Source organism: Ictalurus punctatus, chromosome 2 (genome assembly GCF_001660625.3).
Source record: "Ictalurus punctatus breed USDA103 chromosome 2, Coco_2.0, whole genome shotgun sequence".
NCBI lineage: Eukaryota > Metazoa > Chordata > Actinopteri > Siluriformes > Ictaluridae > Ictalurus > Ictalurus punctatus.
This window is the reverse complement of record NC_030417.2, coordinates 36,057,761-36,071,568: the sequence shown is the minus strand read 5'-3', so window position 1 is coordinate 36,071,568 and position 13,808 is coordinate 36,057,761. Positions and strand designations below refer to the sequence as shown.

The following is a 13,808-nucleotide window of genomic DNA, read 5'->3' as shown; positions in this document are numbered from 1 at the left end:
CTTCCTCCTAGTGAACCTCCTTGTAATTTTACTTTTTGTTCCCCCTAGGATTGGCAGAGAAGTTTAACTGGCAGGTCAAAGTTGTTGGGTTAATCCCCAAATGAACAATATTTACTTTCATTTAGCATATGCTTTTATCCAAAGTGACTTACAAATGATGAAAAAACAATATGCATACTTGCATATAATATAAATATCACTGGAAGAGGGGCCACCAATCATTACAAATTTAGTTTTGGACAAACTACAGATTTTAATTCCAGTGATGTATTTTGCTGCATTGCAGCAAAATTTTTTTTGTCCAACTATATACAAGAGCTAATTCTTTCAATGGTTGTTTCAACTAAAATTGAAATGACTATATCCCTTACCTTTAGAAAATCTTTTATTTAAAATCAGTTTCAACTGTGATAATGTAAAACATGGAATGCATTCCGTAAGTTCAGTAGAACTCTAAAGATGATGGTGCAACCTGATTGTGTTAGCATATGGAAGTATATTAGCAGAATCCACTTCAAAGCCTAAATCATTGATAAAATAGAAAACAAAAGGGGAGCTAAAATGCTCCTTGAGGAACTCCTATTTTTACTTCATGGAAAGGTGAGCTATAATTTTCTAAACATACACATTGCGTGCACTAAAAATAGTTTTCAAACCATTTTAGAGCAGCTTCATGAAGACCTATAGACCTAAGTTTCTGTAACAATAGTTTATGATTGACAAAAGCTTTCAAAAGGTCAACAAATAATGCCGCACTGAACTTTTTGCTATCTAAAAAGTTTGTCATTTGTGATCAACATATCTGCAGTTGTTACTGTGACCTGCTCTAAAACCTGATTGGTGGTCATTATGTACATTATTGTCAGTTAGAAATTGTTTTATTTGATCATATATCAATGATTTGAATGTTTTAGCTAGAACTGGTAATCTGGAGAAAGGACAAAAATTATTAGGATCTGAAGGGTCTCCACCTTTTAATAATGGAATGACTGTTGCCGATTTGCACATTCTTGGTGTGGTATTAAAAGTTAAGCTTAGATTAAAGATGGAAGCAATTGGCCCTGCCACAATACCAGCAGCCATTTAAAAAAAAAAAAAAGTCAATTTTATCATCTCCTGCTGATTTTTTAATGTCTAGTTTCACTAGAGCAATGTAAACCTGGGAAGTTGAAATGGGTGAAAAATTAAACACTTGTTCAGGGCAATATTTAGCAGAGTCAACAGATTCCATAAAAAGGTGCCAGAATTAATAGACTCAGAACTTAAGCTAGCAGAAAAATAGTAACTTATACATGTACTTGGAATTCTCAGAATCAATAGCAATGCATTTAAAACCAGTTGGTGGTTTTGTACTGTTTTTTGCCCTTGGATTGGCTGCAGTACAATGGCCAAGACTGTGGAAATTTCAAGCTACTTCAGAAGCACCACCAGTGCAGTTTGAAAGGCATTTTGATTCTCTTCCTTCATTGAGTGTAACGAGAGTGCAGTGTATGTGGCAGTGAAGAAAAATCTGTCTGGTAATGGTAAACCCATCAATATTTCTGCTCTCACCCTGGGAGGCTGTGCTGCCAGTTAAACTTCTCCGCCAATCCTAGGGGAAAAGAAAAATAAAATTACAAGGAGGTTCACTAGGAGGAAGGTGGAGATTCATGTGCATTGAAGTCTGGCGTCTTATTTCAATTAATAGCATGCACAATGGCAAATCCCAGCTAGCCCAGGTTACCAAAAACTAGTACTAATGCTGATGCCTTTAATTATGTGGATACAAGTATCAATATAAGATAGAAGCTTGCAAAAAAAAAAAAAAAAACCCAGGATCCTACCCATTTAACTAAATAGGAGGAGAGAGTTCAAGAAAGTTGGGTGTAGAAATAGAAAAACCCCTTCCAGCATACTATGTAGTATTCCTTCAAGTCTAGTCAACAACTGCTTTAAACACCACATCCATGCCAAGCTAGAAACATTGCACAAACACCAAGAGCTGTAAGGCGTAACTTCCCCTTCCAATTAAGGTGTTCAGGACTCCAACAGTCACAGTCCAGGCAGAAAACATCTTGGTTTATTCAAGCCTTTTGTCAATAGCTTTTCTTGGGTAAAGGCACAAATCTGTAGATACCACAGGCATGGAGTGTTCTGGTAAAGTGGATCATTTGGATGGCACCTTAATGTCAGTTATCTTCTGGCTAGCCCTCTTAGTTATGCAGTCTATTAGTTGTCAGAGACCCTGGTTGCACTCTGCCCATACCCAACTGTGTGTCAGAAGTAACAAGGCATCACAAGACATGCAAGTTATAAAATTTTATTTAAACAAAGGGGCATGAGACTACCAGGCATTTTCTAGAACCATGATCGGGCCAAGGCTCACTTCTTTCTCCAGCTGCAAGCCTGCAAATAAAGGTAGAGTGCATGAAGAGGGTACAAAACCACAATGCCAACAGAATCATGGGTGTGTAGTGGCAATTCAGGTCATAGAGCAAAAGGACAAAATTAGATGAAAATGGTTCTCCCAAATACCTTGCTCTGATGACAGATCACGACCCTTCCTCAAACCACAGCTACTGCTGCAACAACTGCATACCTGGTCAGCACCATATGCAGCAGTCCATCTAGGAAGAAACAGTAGTGTTAGTAGTCACAGCTCAGCTGCACTGTACCAACACTGCCACAGCAACATACCTATTGCCCGAGAAGGAACAAGCCTTGTGCTCAGCATCAGCAGGGGCAGAGACTGCTGTTGCCTTCAAGATGCATGCAATATAGAACTGGCAACAAAGGGAGAACAAGTTACATTCTGGCAGCTAAACAGGCCCATCACCCCTGACCAAACAGTCATCACCTACCCAGTTACTGTTCACATGCTGAAACTTGAATGCCTCCAGCTGAAACCCCAGTTTAGCCGCCTGAGTCTGGGGCATGAAGCGGGAACTGGAATGCGCAAGCTTGGCATCAATCAAGCACCTGGAAGGATTTACAGTTAGGAACGTTCAGGACAGCTTACAAAGCCTCAAACAAACCTCACTCACCCATGGTTCTCAATGAACGAATATCTGGGGACTGCATTTACATCAGGGACAGCAGTGGCCACACAGCTGTCCACAAAGACACGCAGGGGCACATGGTTGAACTGCACCACCGATGCCTCAATATTTATAAGCTCACCCAGCTGGAAAACGTAGTCTGAAGGTCTTTCAAATATCCAGTCATCTACAAAAAGCTTCATTAGTAACTCATCCTCAAACAAGCAAGCTACAGTTCAACCATGATACAAACCAGTCATGAGCCTCAGGAAGAAAAGGAGACGTTCCTCAGCAGCTTGGGCAGAAGCATATGGAATCCAAGCAGGCAGGAGAGCACCGCTACTCACATTGTGGAATCTGGGAAGCATTCAGAACAGGACCATCAGAGATGGGCACATCTTCCCAAGTAAACCCAAACAGATCTTGGAATGGAGCAGTACCTCATATAGTGACACTCAATGAAAACCATAGCACCAGGACTTCTTAAAATGGGAGCACTACTTAAGGGCACTGAAGCAATACCAAGGGTGAAGATGTAGACCAGCTCATTTGCAGTAACCTGAATGAAAGATACAAGTATAAATTGAGGTCTGATAGTGAGCTTAAAGCACAACTAAGGTATTTAGCAATAGAAGACTTACAGTCAACTTGCTGTTGCAGCCATGCAGTGGGGATTCATACACAAGGACTTGAGAAGAAACATCCACCCCTTTGGCAGCACAGCCTCCCAGTGTGAGAGCAGTAATATTGAGGGGTGCACGAGTACCAAACAGGTCTTTTCTCACCTCTACATACACTGCAGTCTCATTGCACCTTGCTGTTACACTCTGGGTAGGAACAGCATTAGACTGTCTCATGAAGTTCACTGGTGCTGGTGGGGTTGGGATTTGTGGTGCTGCTGGAAAACGCCAAGTCAGCTTCTTCACTGGCCTCTGCATTACTTGCTGGTCTTGAGCATCTGAAGGATTTTGAAGATGCAGCCCAAGTGGGACTACAGCAGGACTTCCACTCTGGGGACCACTTTGCATCCACTGAGAAGGCAACCCAGCACTCACTTGCAGTAAAGAATGACCTGGCTTGTTAGGTTGAAGCTCAGCAGAAACATTCCTCAAGCCTGGCCATTGTGCTGCTGATAACCCAACTGCCAATATCAACAGCACACCAAACCCCACTTGGTTGAAACCCATCGCTGTTAACAGACAACTGCAAGTACACCACTATTTGGAGAGCACCTCCTATTTATGCAGGCAGGTATTCAAGCATTTCTGAACATCCTGACGTTCTTCTGAGCCTGTTGAGTTACTAATTGGGCTGCCTAACAGATGACAGCAATTAGAATTTTACTCCACCTTGCATTTGATTGGACCAAGTGCTTAATTCTCTTAATTGTATAAGTCACATGACCTAGCTAAGCAATTTGCCAAATTTGCCAAACATAGAACTGAAATATAACATTAGTCCTTGATTGAGGACGTGAGGTCAAAAAGAAATATAAAAAACTGAAATGTCTTGTGTTGCCACAGGACATTTATTGTGAGCTGCAAAAAAAAAATCCCATACTTGCAGCTTAATTAAAATGTCACAGATTACGTGCATCTTGATGGCAACAGCAGCATTTACCCCTCCTGATGCTGAGCACAAAGCTTGCTTATTCTCTAGCAATAGGTATGTTTCGATGACCCAAAAATGGGACAGTGCAGATGAGCTGTGACTACTAAAGCATGGACTGCTGCATATGGTGCTGACCAGGTGTGCAGCTGTTGCAACAGACACTGCAGCTTGAGGAAGGGACGAGATCAATTAGGCAAAGGTACAGTGAAAATGTACATCTGGAAATCCTTATGCAGTCTTTGAGGCAAAGTTTCAATTTGTAATTCCCCATCTACAACTAATAAAAGCCACTGAAAAATGCCCTTCCATCTTCTCAGCTACTTCTCAAAGAAGTTCCTTCCCTGTTTAGAGTGACCTCAAATCAACATGACCGCTCACAGTGAACAGTGGGAAGTACTGCTTCTATACTTTCAAATTGGTTTATAGAAGTAGAAAGGTACCAGCAGACACTCAGGCCTGTAACTGAAGGTCCAGTAAAAGTGGCCTTTTAGGAGCTACATGCGTTTGTGTTGGGCTCCATGGTGAATTTGTCTAGTAATTCCCATGAGGTGGGAAATGATGTTATTGCGACTTGCAAGGCACCATGAATCCAGCATTAACGAACCCTAGGGATCCAGTGGCTTGTGTAATGCTCACCTTGTTTCAGCACATGACTTGGTTCATGAAGGCTTTGATTGGATGAATTATGTATTCTGTGGAGTCTGGACTTTGGAACCATGTGTTTTTGTACCTTCAAATTCCAGGAGACTTCGTGGATTTCTTCACAGCCTTTTCTGTTTGTATGCTACTGAACTTTTGTCTGCTTTTCTCTTCTAGGTTACCAGCTGGCAACACACGTAACCCTTGGTCCGATCGGGGTTGAGGAAAATGTTTGACTTGTTTTTGAAATAAAATGTTTTTATTACAAGATTTGTGTGCTGTTGTGACTTAAATCGAGAGAGAGCTAGCCCTAGCCTTTAATCAGTGTGTAAAGGTGCAGCTTTATGTAAAATAACAGTTTTTTGCATAGCTTTGTGACAATGTTCATTAAGTGCTACATGAATTTAATAAATTTACAGACCTTCTTATTAAGGTGGTGTGTGTATAGATGTATGTATATAAGATTGTAGAGTTATGTTAACACGAACCAGTCTTGTGGCTTATCACAAATAAATCTTGTGTCCTCTGTGTTCTTTAAAACGAGCACACTTCCAGAGAGCACAGTCAAAATTGCAAACTATTTTTTACACTGCCAAGATTCTGTGTGGAGGTACAACCCCAATAGTTCTGCTAACATGAACCAGTCTTGTATTTCAAACAGCATGGAAGGAGAGCCTCCTGAACTATAGAAAATCTCTTAGTGATGCTAGATCAGTCTATCTCTCTACCTTAAAAGATAACAATTTGAGGTTTCTATTCAAAATGGTCACAAAATTAACTAGGGATAAAACCACCACAGACATAGGCACACAATCATTACATAGCAGCGAAGAGTTCATGAATTTTTTTTCATTGGTAAAGTTGTAAATTTTAGGGATGAAATTCAGGCTATTAAATTCAAACCAGACAGTATTATAACTAATCCTATAGACGATAATATAGCAATATCTGATCAATGTTTAGAATGTTTTACTCTTCTTAGAGAGACCGAACTAGCTTCATTAATCTCTTCAGAGAAATCATCAACTTGCATACTAGATCCTGTACCTACATGTTTCTTTAAACAGATTTGTCCTGGAGTAGTTGAACCACTTTTAAATATAATCAGTTCTTCCCTTAGCACTGGCTATGTACCTAAATCACTTAAATTAGCAGTCATTAAACCCCTGATTAAAAAACCTGACTTTGACCCCTCTCAACTGTCCAGCTATAGACCTATATCAAATCTCCCCTTCACCTCCAAGATCTTAGAAAAGGTTGTAGTACAGCAGCTATGCTCGTACTTCCATAGGAACAACATTCATGAAACGTATCAGTCAGGATTTAGGCCTCATCATAGCACAGAGACAGCATTAGTTAAAGTAGTAAACAACCTACTACTAGCCTCTGATCAGGGTTGTGTCTCCTGATCAGAATTAGCTCTTGTATATAGTTGGACAAAAAAAAATATTTTGCTGCAATGCAGCTCTTGCAGCAAAATACATCACTGGAATTAAAATCTGTAGTTTGTCCAAAACTAAATTTGTAATGATTGGTGGCCCCTCTTCCAGTGATATTTATATTATATGCAAGTATGCATATTGTTTTTTCATCATTTGTAAGTCACTTTGGATAAAAGCATCTGCTAAATGAAAGTAAATATTGTTCATTTGGGGATTAACCCAACAACTTTGACCTGCCAGTTAAACTTCTCTGCCAATCCTAGGGGGAACAAAAAGTAAAATTACAAGGAGGTTCACTAGGAGGAAGGTGGAGATTCATGTGTGTTCAAGTCCAGCATCTTACTTCAATTAATAGCATGCACAACAGCAAATCCTAGCTAGCCCATGTTACCAAAAAACTAGCACTAATGCAGATGCCTTTAATTATGTGGATACAAGTATCATTTAGAAGCTTGCAAAAAAAAAAAAAAAAAAAAAAAAAACCAAACCCTACCCATTTAACCAAATAGGAACAGAGAGTTCAAGAAAGTTGGTGTAGAAATTGAAAAACCCTTCCAGCACACCATGTATTATTCCTTCAAGTCTAGTCAACAACTGCTTTAAACACCACATCCATGCCAAGCTAGAGACATTCCACAAACACCAAGAGCCATAAGGTGCAACTTCACCTCCCAATTAAGTGTTCAGGACTCCAACAGTCCCATGCCAGGCAGAAAACATCTTGGTTTATTCAAGTCTTTTGTCAATAGCTTTTCTTAGGTAAAGGCACAAATCTGTAGATACCACAGGCATGGAGTGTTCCGGTAAAGTGCATCATTTGGATGGCACCTTAATGTCAGTTATCTTCTGGCTAGCCCTCTTAGTTATGCAGTCTATTAGTTGTCAGACCCTGGTTGCACCCTGCCCATACCCAATTGTGTGTCAGAAGTAACAAAGCATCACCAGAGATGCAAGTTATAAAATTTTATTTAGACAAAGGGTCATGAGACTACCAGGCATTTTCTAGAACCATGATCGGGCCAAGGCTCACTTCTTTCTCCAGCTGCAAGCCTGCAAATAAAGGTAGAGTGCATGAACAGGGTACAAAACCACAATGCCAACAGAATCATGGGTGTGTAGTGAGAATTCAGGTCATAGAGCAAAAGGACAAATTACAAAGATTGTTCTCCCAAATACCTTGCTCTGATGACAGATCACGACCCTTCCTCAAACCACAGCTACTGCTGCAACAACTGCATACCTGGTCAGCACCATATGCAGCAGTCCATCTAGGAAGGAACAGTAGTGCATTAGTAGTCAGCTCACCTGCACTGTACCAACACTGCCACAGCAACATACCTATTGCCCGAGAAGGAACAAGCCTTGTGCTCAGCATCAGCAGGGGCAGAGACTGCTGTTGCCTTCAAGATGCATGCAATATAGAACTGGCAACAAAGGGAGAACAAGTTACATTCTGGCAGCTAAACAGGCCCATCACCCCTGACCAAACAGTCATCACCTACCCAGTTACTGTTCACATGCTGAAACTTGAATGCCTCCAGCTGAAACCCCAGTTTAGCCGCCTGAGTCTGGGGCATGAAGCGGGAACTGGAATGCGCAAGCTTGGCATCAATCAAGCACCTGGAAGGATTTACAGTTAGGAACGTTCAGGACAGCTTACAAAGCCTCAAACAAACCTCACTCACCCATGGTTCTCAATGAACGAATATCTGGGGACTGCATTTACATCAGGGACAGCAGTGGCCACACAGCTGTCCACAAAGACACGCAGGGGCACATGGTTGAACTGCACCACCGATGCCTCAATATTTATAAGCTCACCCAGCTGGAAAACGTAGTCTGAAGGTCTTTCAAATATCCAGTCATCTACAAAAAGCTTCATTAGTAACTCATCCTCAAACAAGCAAGCTATAGTTCAACCATGATACAAACCAGTCATGAGCCTCAGGAAGAAGAGGAGACGTTCCTCAGCAGCTTGGGCAGAAGCATATGGAATCCAAGCAGGCAGGAGAGCACCGCTACTCACATTGTGGAATCTGGGAAGCATTCAGAACAGGACCATCAGAGATGGGCACATCTTCCCAAGTAAACCCAAACAGATCTTGGAATGGAGCAGTACCTCATATAGTGACACTCAATGAAAACCATAGCACCAGGACTTCTTAAAATGGGAGCACTACTTAAGGGCACTGAAGCAATACCAAGGGTGAAGATGTAGACCAGCTCATTTGCAGTAACCTGAATGAAAGATACAAGTATAAATTGAGGTCTGATAGTGAGCTTAAAGCACAACTAAGGTATTTAGCAATAGAAGACTTACAGTCAACTTGCTGTTGCAGCCATGCAGTGGGGATTCATACACAAGGACTTGAGAAGAAACATCCACCCCTTTGGCAGCACAGCCTCCCAGTGTGAGAGCAGTAATATTGAGGGGTGCACGAGTACCAAACAGGTCTTTTCTCACCTCTACATACACTGCAGTCTCATTGCACCTTGCTGTTACACTCTGGACAGGAACAGCATTAGACTGTCTCATGAAGTTCACTGGTGCTGGTGGGGTTGGGATTTGTGGTGCTGCTGGAAAACGCCAAGTCAGCTTCTTCACTGGCCTCTGCATTACTTGCTGGTCTTGAGCATCTGAAGGATTTTGAAGATGCAGCCCAAGTGGGACTACAGCAGGACTTCCACTCTGGGGACCACTTTGCATCCACTGAGAAGGCAACCTAGCACTCACTTGCAGTAAAGAATGACCTGGCTTGTTAGGTTGAAGCTCAGCAGAAACATTCCTCAAGCCTGGCCATTGTGCTGCTGATAACCCAACTGCCAATATCAACAGCACACCAAACCCCACTTGGTTGAAACCCATCGCTGTTAACAGACAACTGCAAGTACACCACTATTTGGAGAGCACCTCCTATTTATGCAGGCAGGTATTCAAGCATTTCTGAACATCCTGACGTTCTTCTGAGCCTGTTGAGTTACTAATTGGGCTGCCTAACAGATGACAGCAATTAGAATTTTACTCCACCTTGCATTTGATTGGACCAAGTGCTTAATTCTCTTAATTGTATAGGTCACATGACCTAGCTAAGCAATTTGCCAAACATAGAACTGAAATATAACATTAGTCCTTGATTGAGGACGTGAGGTCAAAAAGAAATATAAAAAACTGAAATGTCTTGTGTTGCCACAGGACATTTATTGTAAGCTACAAAAAAAACCCATACCTGCAGCTTAATTAAAGTGGGGCTATTGCTGTATGGGGTATTCCAAAAAACAGGGTTAACTTACTGTCACATAAACCCTGAGCTCTCAGCTGATTAACCCAACCTTGCTTACTCGGAGTATGTCAGTTCCAGAACACCGGTTAAGAGTAAGTTCAGTCAATCTCCAATTGGTAACTCAGATGTAATGCGCTTGCTCAGCGAGTAAATAAAGACATTATCAATGGATCACCCATTTCAGGAGTCACCATGGAAAGCCACCACTGAAAAAAAGCGAGCTGCATACTTCAGCGAAGCAGAGTTGTTTCCTTTTGAATAACCCATATTTTTCCAGCCTGTTGTTTCCCGGGCCCATATTTTTTGAGATGTGTTATTTGAGAGCAAATTCAAAATTACCTTATTTTTTTCTTAAAAAAAAGTACATTTACTCAGTTGAAACATTTGATATGTTTTCTATGTTCTATTGTGTATTACATATGGGTTTATCCATCCATCTTCTACCGCTTACTCCTTCTTCAGGGTCGCGGGGAACCTGGAGCCTATCCCAGGGAGCATCGGGCACAAGGCGGGGTACACCCTGGACAGGGTGCCAGTCCATCACAGGGCACACAATCATTCACACACCCATTCATACACTACAGACACTTTAGACACGCCAATCAGCCTACCATGCATGTCTTTGGACTGTGGGAGGAAACTGGAGTACCCGGAGGAAACCCCCGCAGCACGGGGAGAACATGCAAACTCCCAACCCTGGCGGTGTGAGGTGAACATGCTAACCACTAAGCCACCGTGCGCCCCACATATGGGTTTATGAGATTTGCAAATCATTGCATTCTGTTTTTATTTACATTTTACTAAGCGTCCCAACTTTTTTGGGTTTCCCAAAAACAAGTCCTAAGTATTAATATGATACACATACATTTTACCAAGCCACTTATATCATGATTAACTCCCTCCTGGAACTGCCCCCTTAAGGGACAGTGCCAGCTCCTCAGCCAGAGTGAGGGAAGGTGCTGGTGGTCCCCCACCCATTTTATGGGCCTCTGCTTTTGTCTTGTGGCTATATAGAACCTAGAGAAAGGTTACTATAGAAGGTTTGGCCAATTAGTTAGGTTACAAATAGGAAGTTTATGAAATATCTTTTTTGTGCTTTATTTTAACTTGGCTCCAAGCTCTTCTGGGTCCAGAAGGATGACACCTGATAAAATATAAAGCCTATTATATTATTAGTACTATGTACAATGTTAAGATATTGATGGAGAGCTAAAAGTAAAGGCATATATATTAAATGTTATGGCACAGGCCTAATAGGATCAATGTTTAATTTAGCATGAAAGGAAACTTTCTGATATTTATGAACTAGCATTACATCTGAGTAAGCGCATTACATCTGAGTTACCAATTGGAGATTGACTGAACTTACTCTAACCGGTGTTCTGGAACTGACATACTCCGAGTAAGCAAGCGTTGGGTTAATCAACTGAAAGCTCAGGGTTTATGTGACAGTAAGTTAACCCTGTTTTCTGAAATACCCCCCAGGAATACCCCTACAGCAATAACCCCACTTTAATTAAGCTGCAGGTATGGGGTTTTTTTTTTGCAGCTCACTATAAATGTCCTGTGGCAACACAAGACATTTCAGTTTTTTATATTTCTTTTTGACCTCACGTCCTCAATCAAGGACTAATGTTACAGTTCTATGTTTGGCAAATTGCTTAGCTAGGTCATGTGACCTAATACAATTAAGAGAATTAAGCACTTGGTCCAATCAAATGCAAGGTGGAGTAAAATTCTAATTGCTGTCATCTGTTAGGCAGCCCAATTAGTAACTCAACAGGCTCAGAAGAACATCAGGATGTTAAGAAACGCTTGAATACCTGCCTGCATAAATAGGAGGTGCTCTCGAAATAGTGGTGTACTTGCAGTTGTCTGTTAACAGTGATGGATTTCAACCAAGTGGGGTTTGGTGTGCTGTTGATATTGGCAGTTGGGTTATCAGCAGCACAATGGCCAGGCTTGAGGAATGTTTCTGCTGGGCTTCAACATAACAAGCCAGGTCATCCTTCACTGCAAGTGAGTGCTGGGTTGCCTTCTCAGTGGATGCAAAGTGGTCCCCAGAGTGGCAATCCTGCTATAGTCCCATTTGGGCTGCGTCTTCAAAATCCTTCAGATGCTCAAGACCAGCAAGTAATGCAGAGGCCAATGAAGAAACTGACTTGGCGTTTTCCAGCAGTACCACAAATCCCAACCCCACCAGCACCAGTGAACTTCATGAGACAGTCTAATGCTGTTCCTGCCCAGAGTGTAACAGCAAGGTGTAATGCGACTGCAGTGTACGTAGAGGTGAGAAAAGACCTGTTTGGTACTCGTGCACCCCTCAATATTGCTGCTCTCACACTGGGAGGCTGTGCTGCCAAAGGGGTGGATGTTTCTTCTCAAGTCCTTGTCTATGAATCACCATTGCATGGCTGCAACAGCAAGTTGACTGTAAGTCTTCTATTGCTAAATACCTTAGTTTTGCTTTAAGCTCACTATCAGACCTCAATTTATACTTGTATCTTTCATTCAGGTTACTGCAAATGAGCTGGTCTACATCTTCACCCTTGGTATTGCTTCAGTGCCCTTAAGTAGTGCTCCCATTTTAAGAAGTCCTGGTGCTATGGCTTTCATTGAGTGTCACTATATGAGGTACTGCTCCATTCCAAGATCTGTTTGGGTTTACTTGGGAGGATGTGCTCATCTGTGAGTCCTGTTCTGAATGTTTTCTAGATTCCACAATGTGAGTAGCAGTGCTCTCCTGCCTGCTTGGGTTCCATATGCTTCTGCCCAAGCTGCTGCAGAACGTCTCCTTTTCTCCTTGAGGCTCATGACTGGTTTGTATCATGGTTGAACTGTAGCTTGCTTGTTTGAGGATGAGTTACTAATGAATCTTCTTGTAGATGACTGGATATTTGAAAGACCTTCAGACTACGTCTTCCAGCTGGGTGAGCTTATAAATATTGAGGCATCGGTGGTGCAGTTCAACCATGTGCCCCTGCGTGTCTTTGTAGACAGCTGTGTGGCCACTGCTGTCCCTGATGTAAATGCACTCCCCAGATATTCCTTCATTGAGAACCATGGGTGAGTGAGGTTTTGTTTGAGCCTTTGTAAGCTGTCCTGAATGTTCCTAAATGTGTAAATGCTTCCAGGTGCTTGATTGATGCCAAGCTTGCGCATTCCAGTTCCCGCTTCATGCCCCAGACTCAGGCGGCTAAACTGGGGTTTCAGCTGGAGGCATTCAAGTTTCAGCATGTGAACAGTAACTGGGTAGGTGATGACTGTTTGGGCAGGGGGTGATGCAGCTGTTTAGCTGCTAGAATGTAACATGTTCTCCCTTTTGTTGCCAGTTCTATATTGCGTGCATCTTGAAGGCGACAGTAGCATCTGCCCCTGCTGATGCTGAGCACAAGGCTTGTTCCTTCTCAGGCAATAGGTATGTTGCTATGACTGTCAGTGTTGGTACAGTGCAGGTGTGCTGTGACTACTAATGCACTACTGCTAATTCCTAGATGGACTGCTGCATATGGTGCTGACCAGGTATGCAGTTGTTGCAGCAGCAGCTGTGGCTCAAGGAAGGGACGTGATCTCACATCAGAGCAAGGTATCTGGGAGAACTATGTTCATGTAATTTGTCTTTGCATGCTACAAGCTGAATTGCCACTACACACCCATGATTCTGTCTGTGTTGTGGCTTTGTAACCTGTTCATGCATTTTACCTTTATTTGCAGGCTTTCAGCTGGAGAAAGAAGTGAGCCTTGGCCCGATCATGGTTCTAGAAAATGTCTGGTAGTCTAATGACTTTGTCTAAATAAAATTTTATAACTTGCACATC

General features: G+C 42.1%; 4 protein-coding genes across 6 annotated transcripts in view; 1 reads left to right on the top strand and 3 right to left on the bottom strand.

The window, feature by feature from the left end:
- LOC108259405 (zona pellucida sperm-binding protein 3) overlaps positions 1–13,808 on the top strand; it is a 90,917-nt gene that overhangs the window by 2,596 nt on the left and 74,513 nt on the right. The window contains exons 1-8 of one of the 3 annotated variants that reach the window (XM_017458965.2): positions 11,804–12,423; positions 12,506–12,624; positions 12,706–12,809; positions 12,876–13,056; positions 13,125–13,242; positions 13,323–13,408; positions 13,485–13,576; positions 13,705–13,804. The exons of 1 other annotated variant lie outside the window; for it this stretch is intronic. In XM_017458965.2, the coding sequence (XP_017314454.1) occupies positions 11,878–12,423; positions 12,506–12,624; positions 12,706–12,809; positions 12,876–13,056; positions 13,125–13,242; positions 13,323–13,408; positions 13,485–13,576; positions 13,705–13,766 (1,308 nt within the window). In that variant the 5' untranslated portion in view covers positions 11,804–11,877 and the 3' untranslated portion in view covers positions 13,767–13,804. Of the gene's footprint in view, positions 1–11,798; positions 12,424–12,505; positions 12,625–12,705; positions 12,810–12,875; positions 13,057–13,124; positions 13,243–13,322; positions 13,409–13,484; positions 13,577–13,704; positions 13,805–13,808 lie in introns of those variants that run through there. One more of the 3 variants, XM_053676333.1, reaches the window with a different exon arrangement.
- Positions 1–13,808, bottom strand: part of LOC108259392 (zona pellucida sperm-binding protein 3) — a 37,863-nt gene that overhangs the window by 15,348 nt on the left and 8,707 nt on the right. The window lies entirely within an intron of this gene.
- LOC124626026 (zona pellucida sperm-binding protein 3) lies at positions 2,284–4,299 on the bottom strand. Its single transcript, XM_053676351.1, has 8 exons — positions 3,659–4,299; positions 3,458–3,576; positions 3,271–3,374; positions 3,024–3,204; positions 2,841–2,958; positions 2,677–2,762; positions 2,515–2,606; positions 2,284–2,385 (listed from the first exon to the last, which is right to left on the bottom strand). The coding sequence occupies exons 1-8, from the start codon at positions 4,202–4,204 to the stop codon at positions 2,324–2,326; spliced, it is 1,308 nt and encodes a 435-aa protein (XP_053532326.1). The 5' UTR covers positions 4,205–4,299; the 3' UTR covers positions 2,284–2,323.
- Positions 7,658–9,669, bottom strand: LOC124626046 (zona pellucida sperm-binding protein 3). Its single transcript, XM_047160361.2, has 8 exons — positions 9,030–9,669; positions 8,829–8,947; positions 8,642–8,745; positions 8,395–8,575; positions 8,212–8,329; positions 8,048–8,133; positions 7,886–7,977; positions 7,658–7,759 (listed from the first exon to the last, which is right to left on the bottom strand). The coding sequence occupies exons 1-8, from the start codon at positions 9,573–9,575 to the stop codon at positions 7,698–7,700; spliced, it is 1,308 nt and encodes a 435-aa protein (XP_047016317.2). The 5' UTR covers positions 9,576–9,669; the 3' UTR covers positions 7,658–7,697.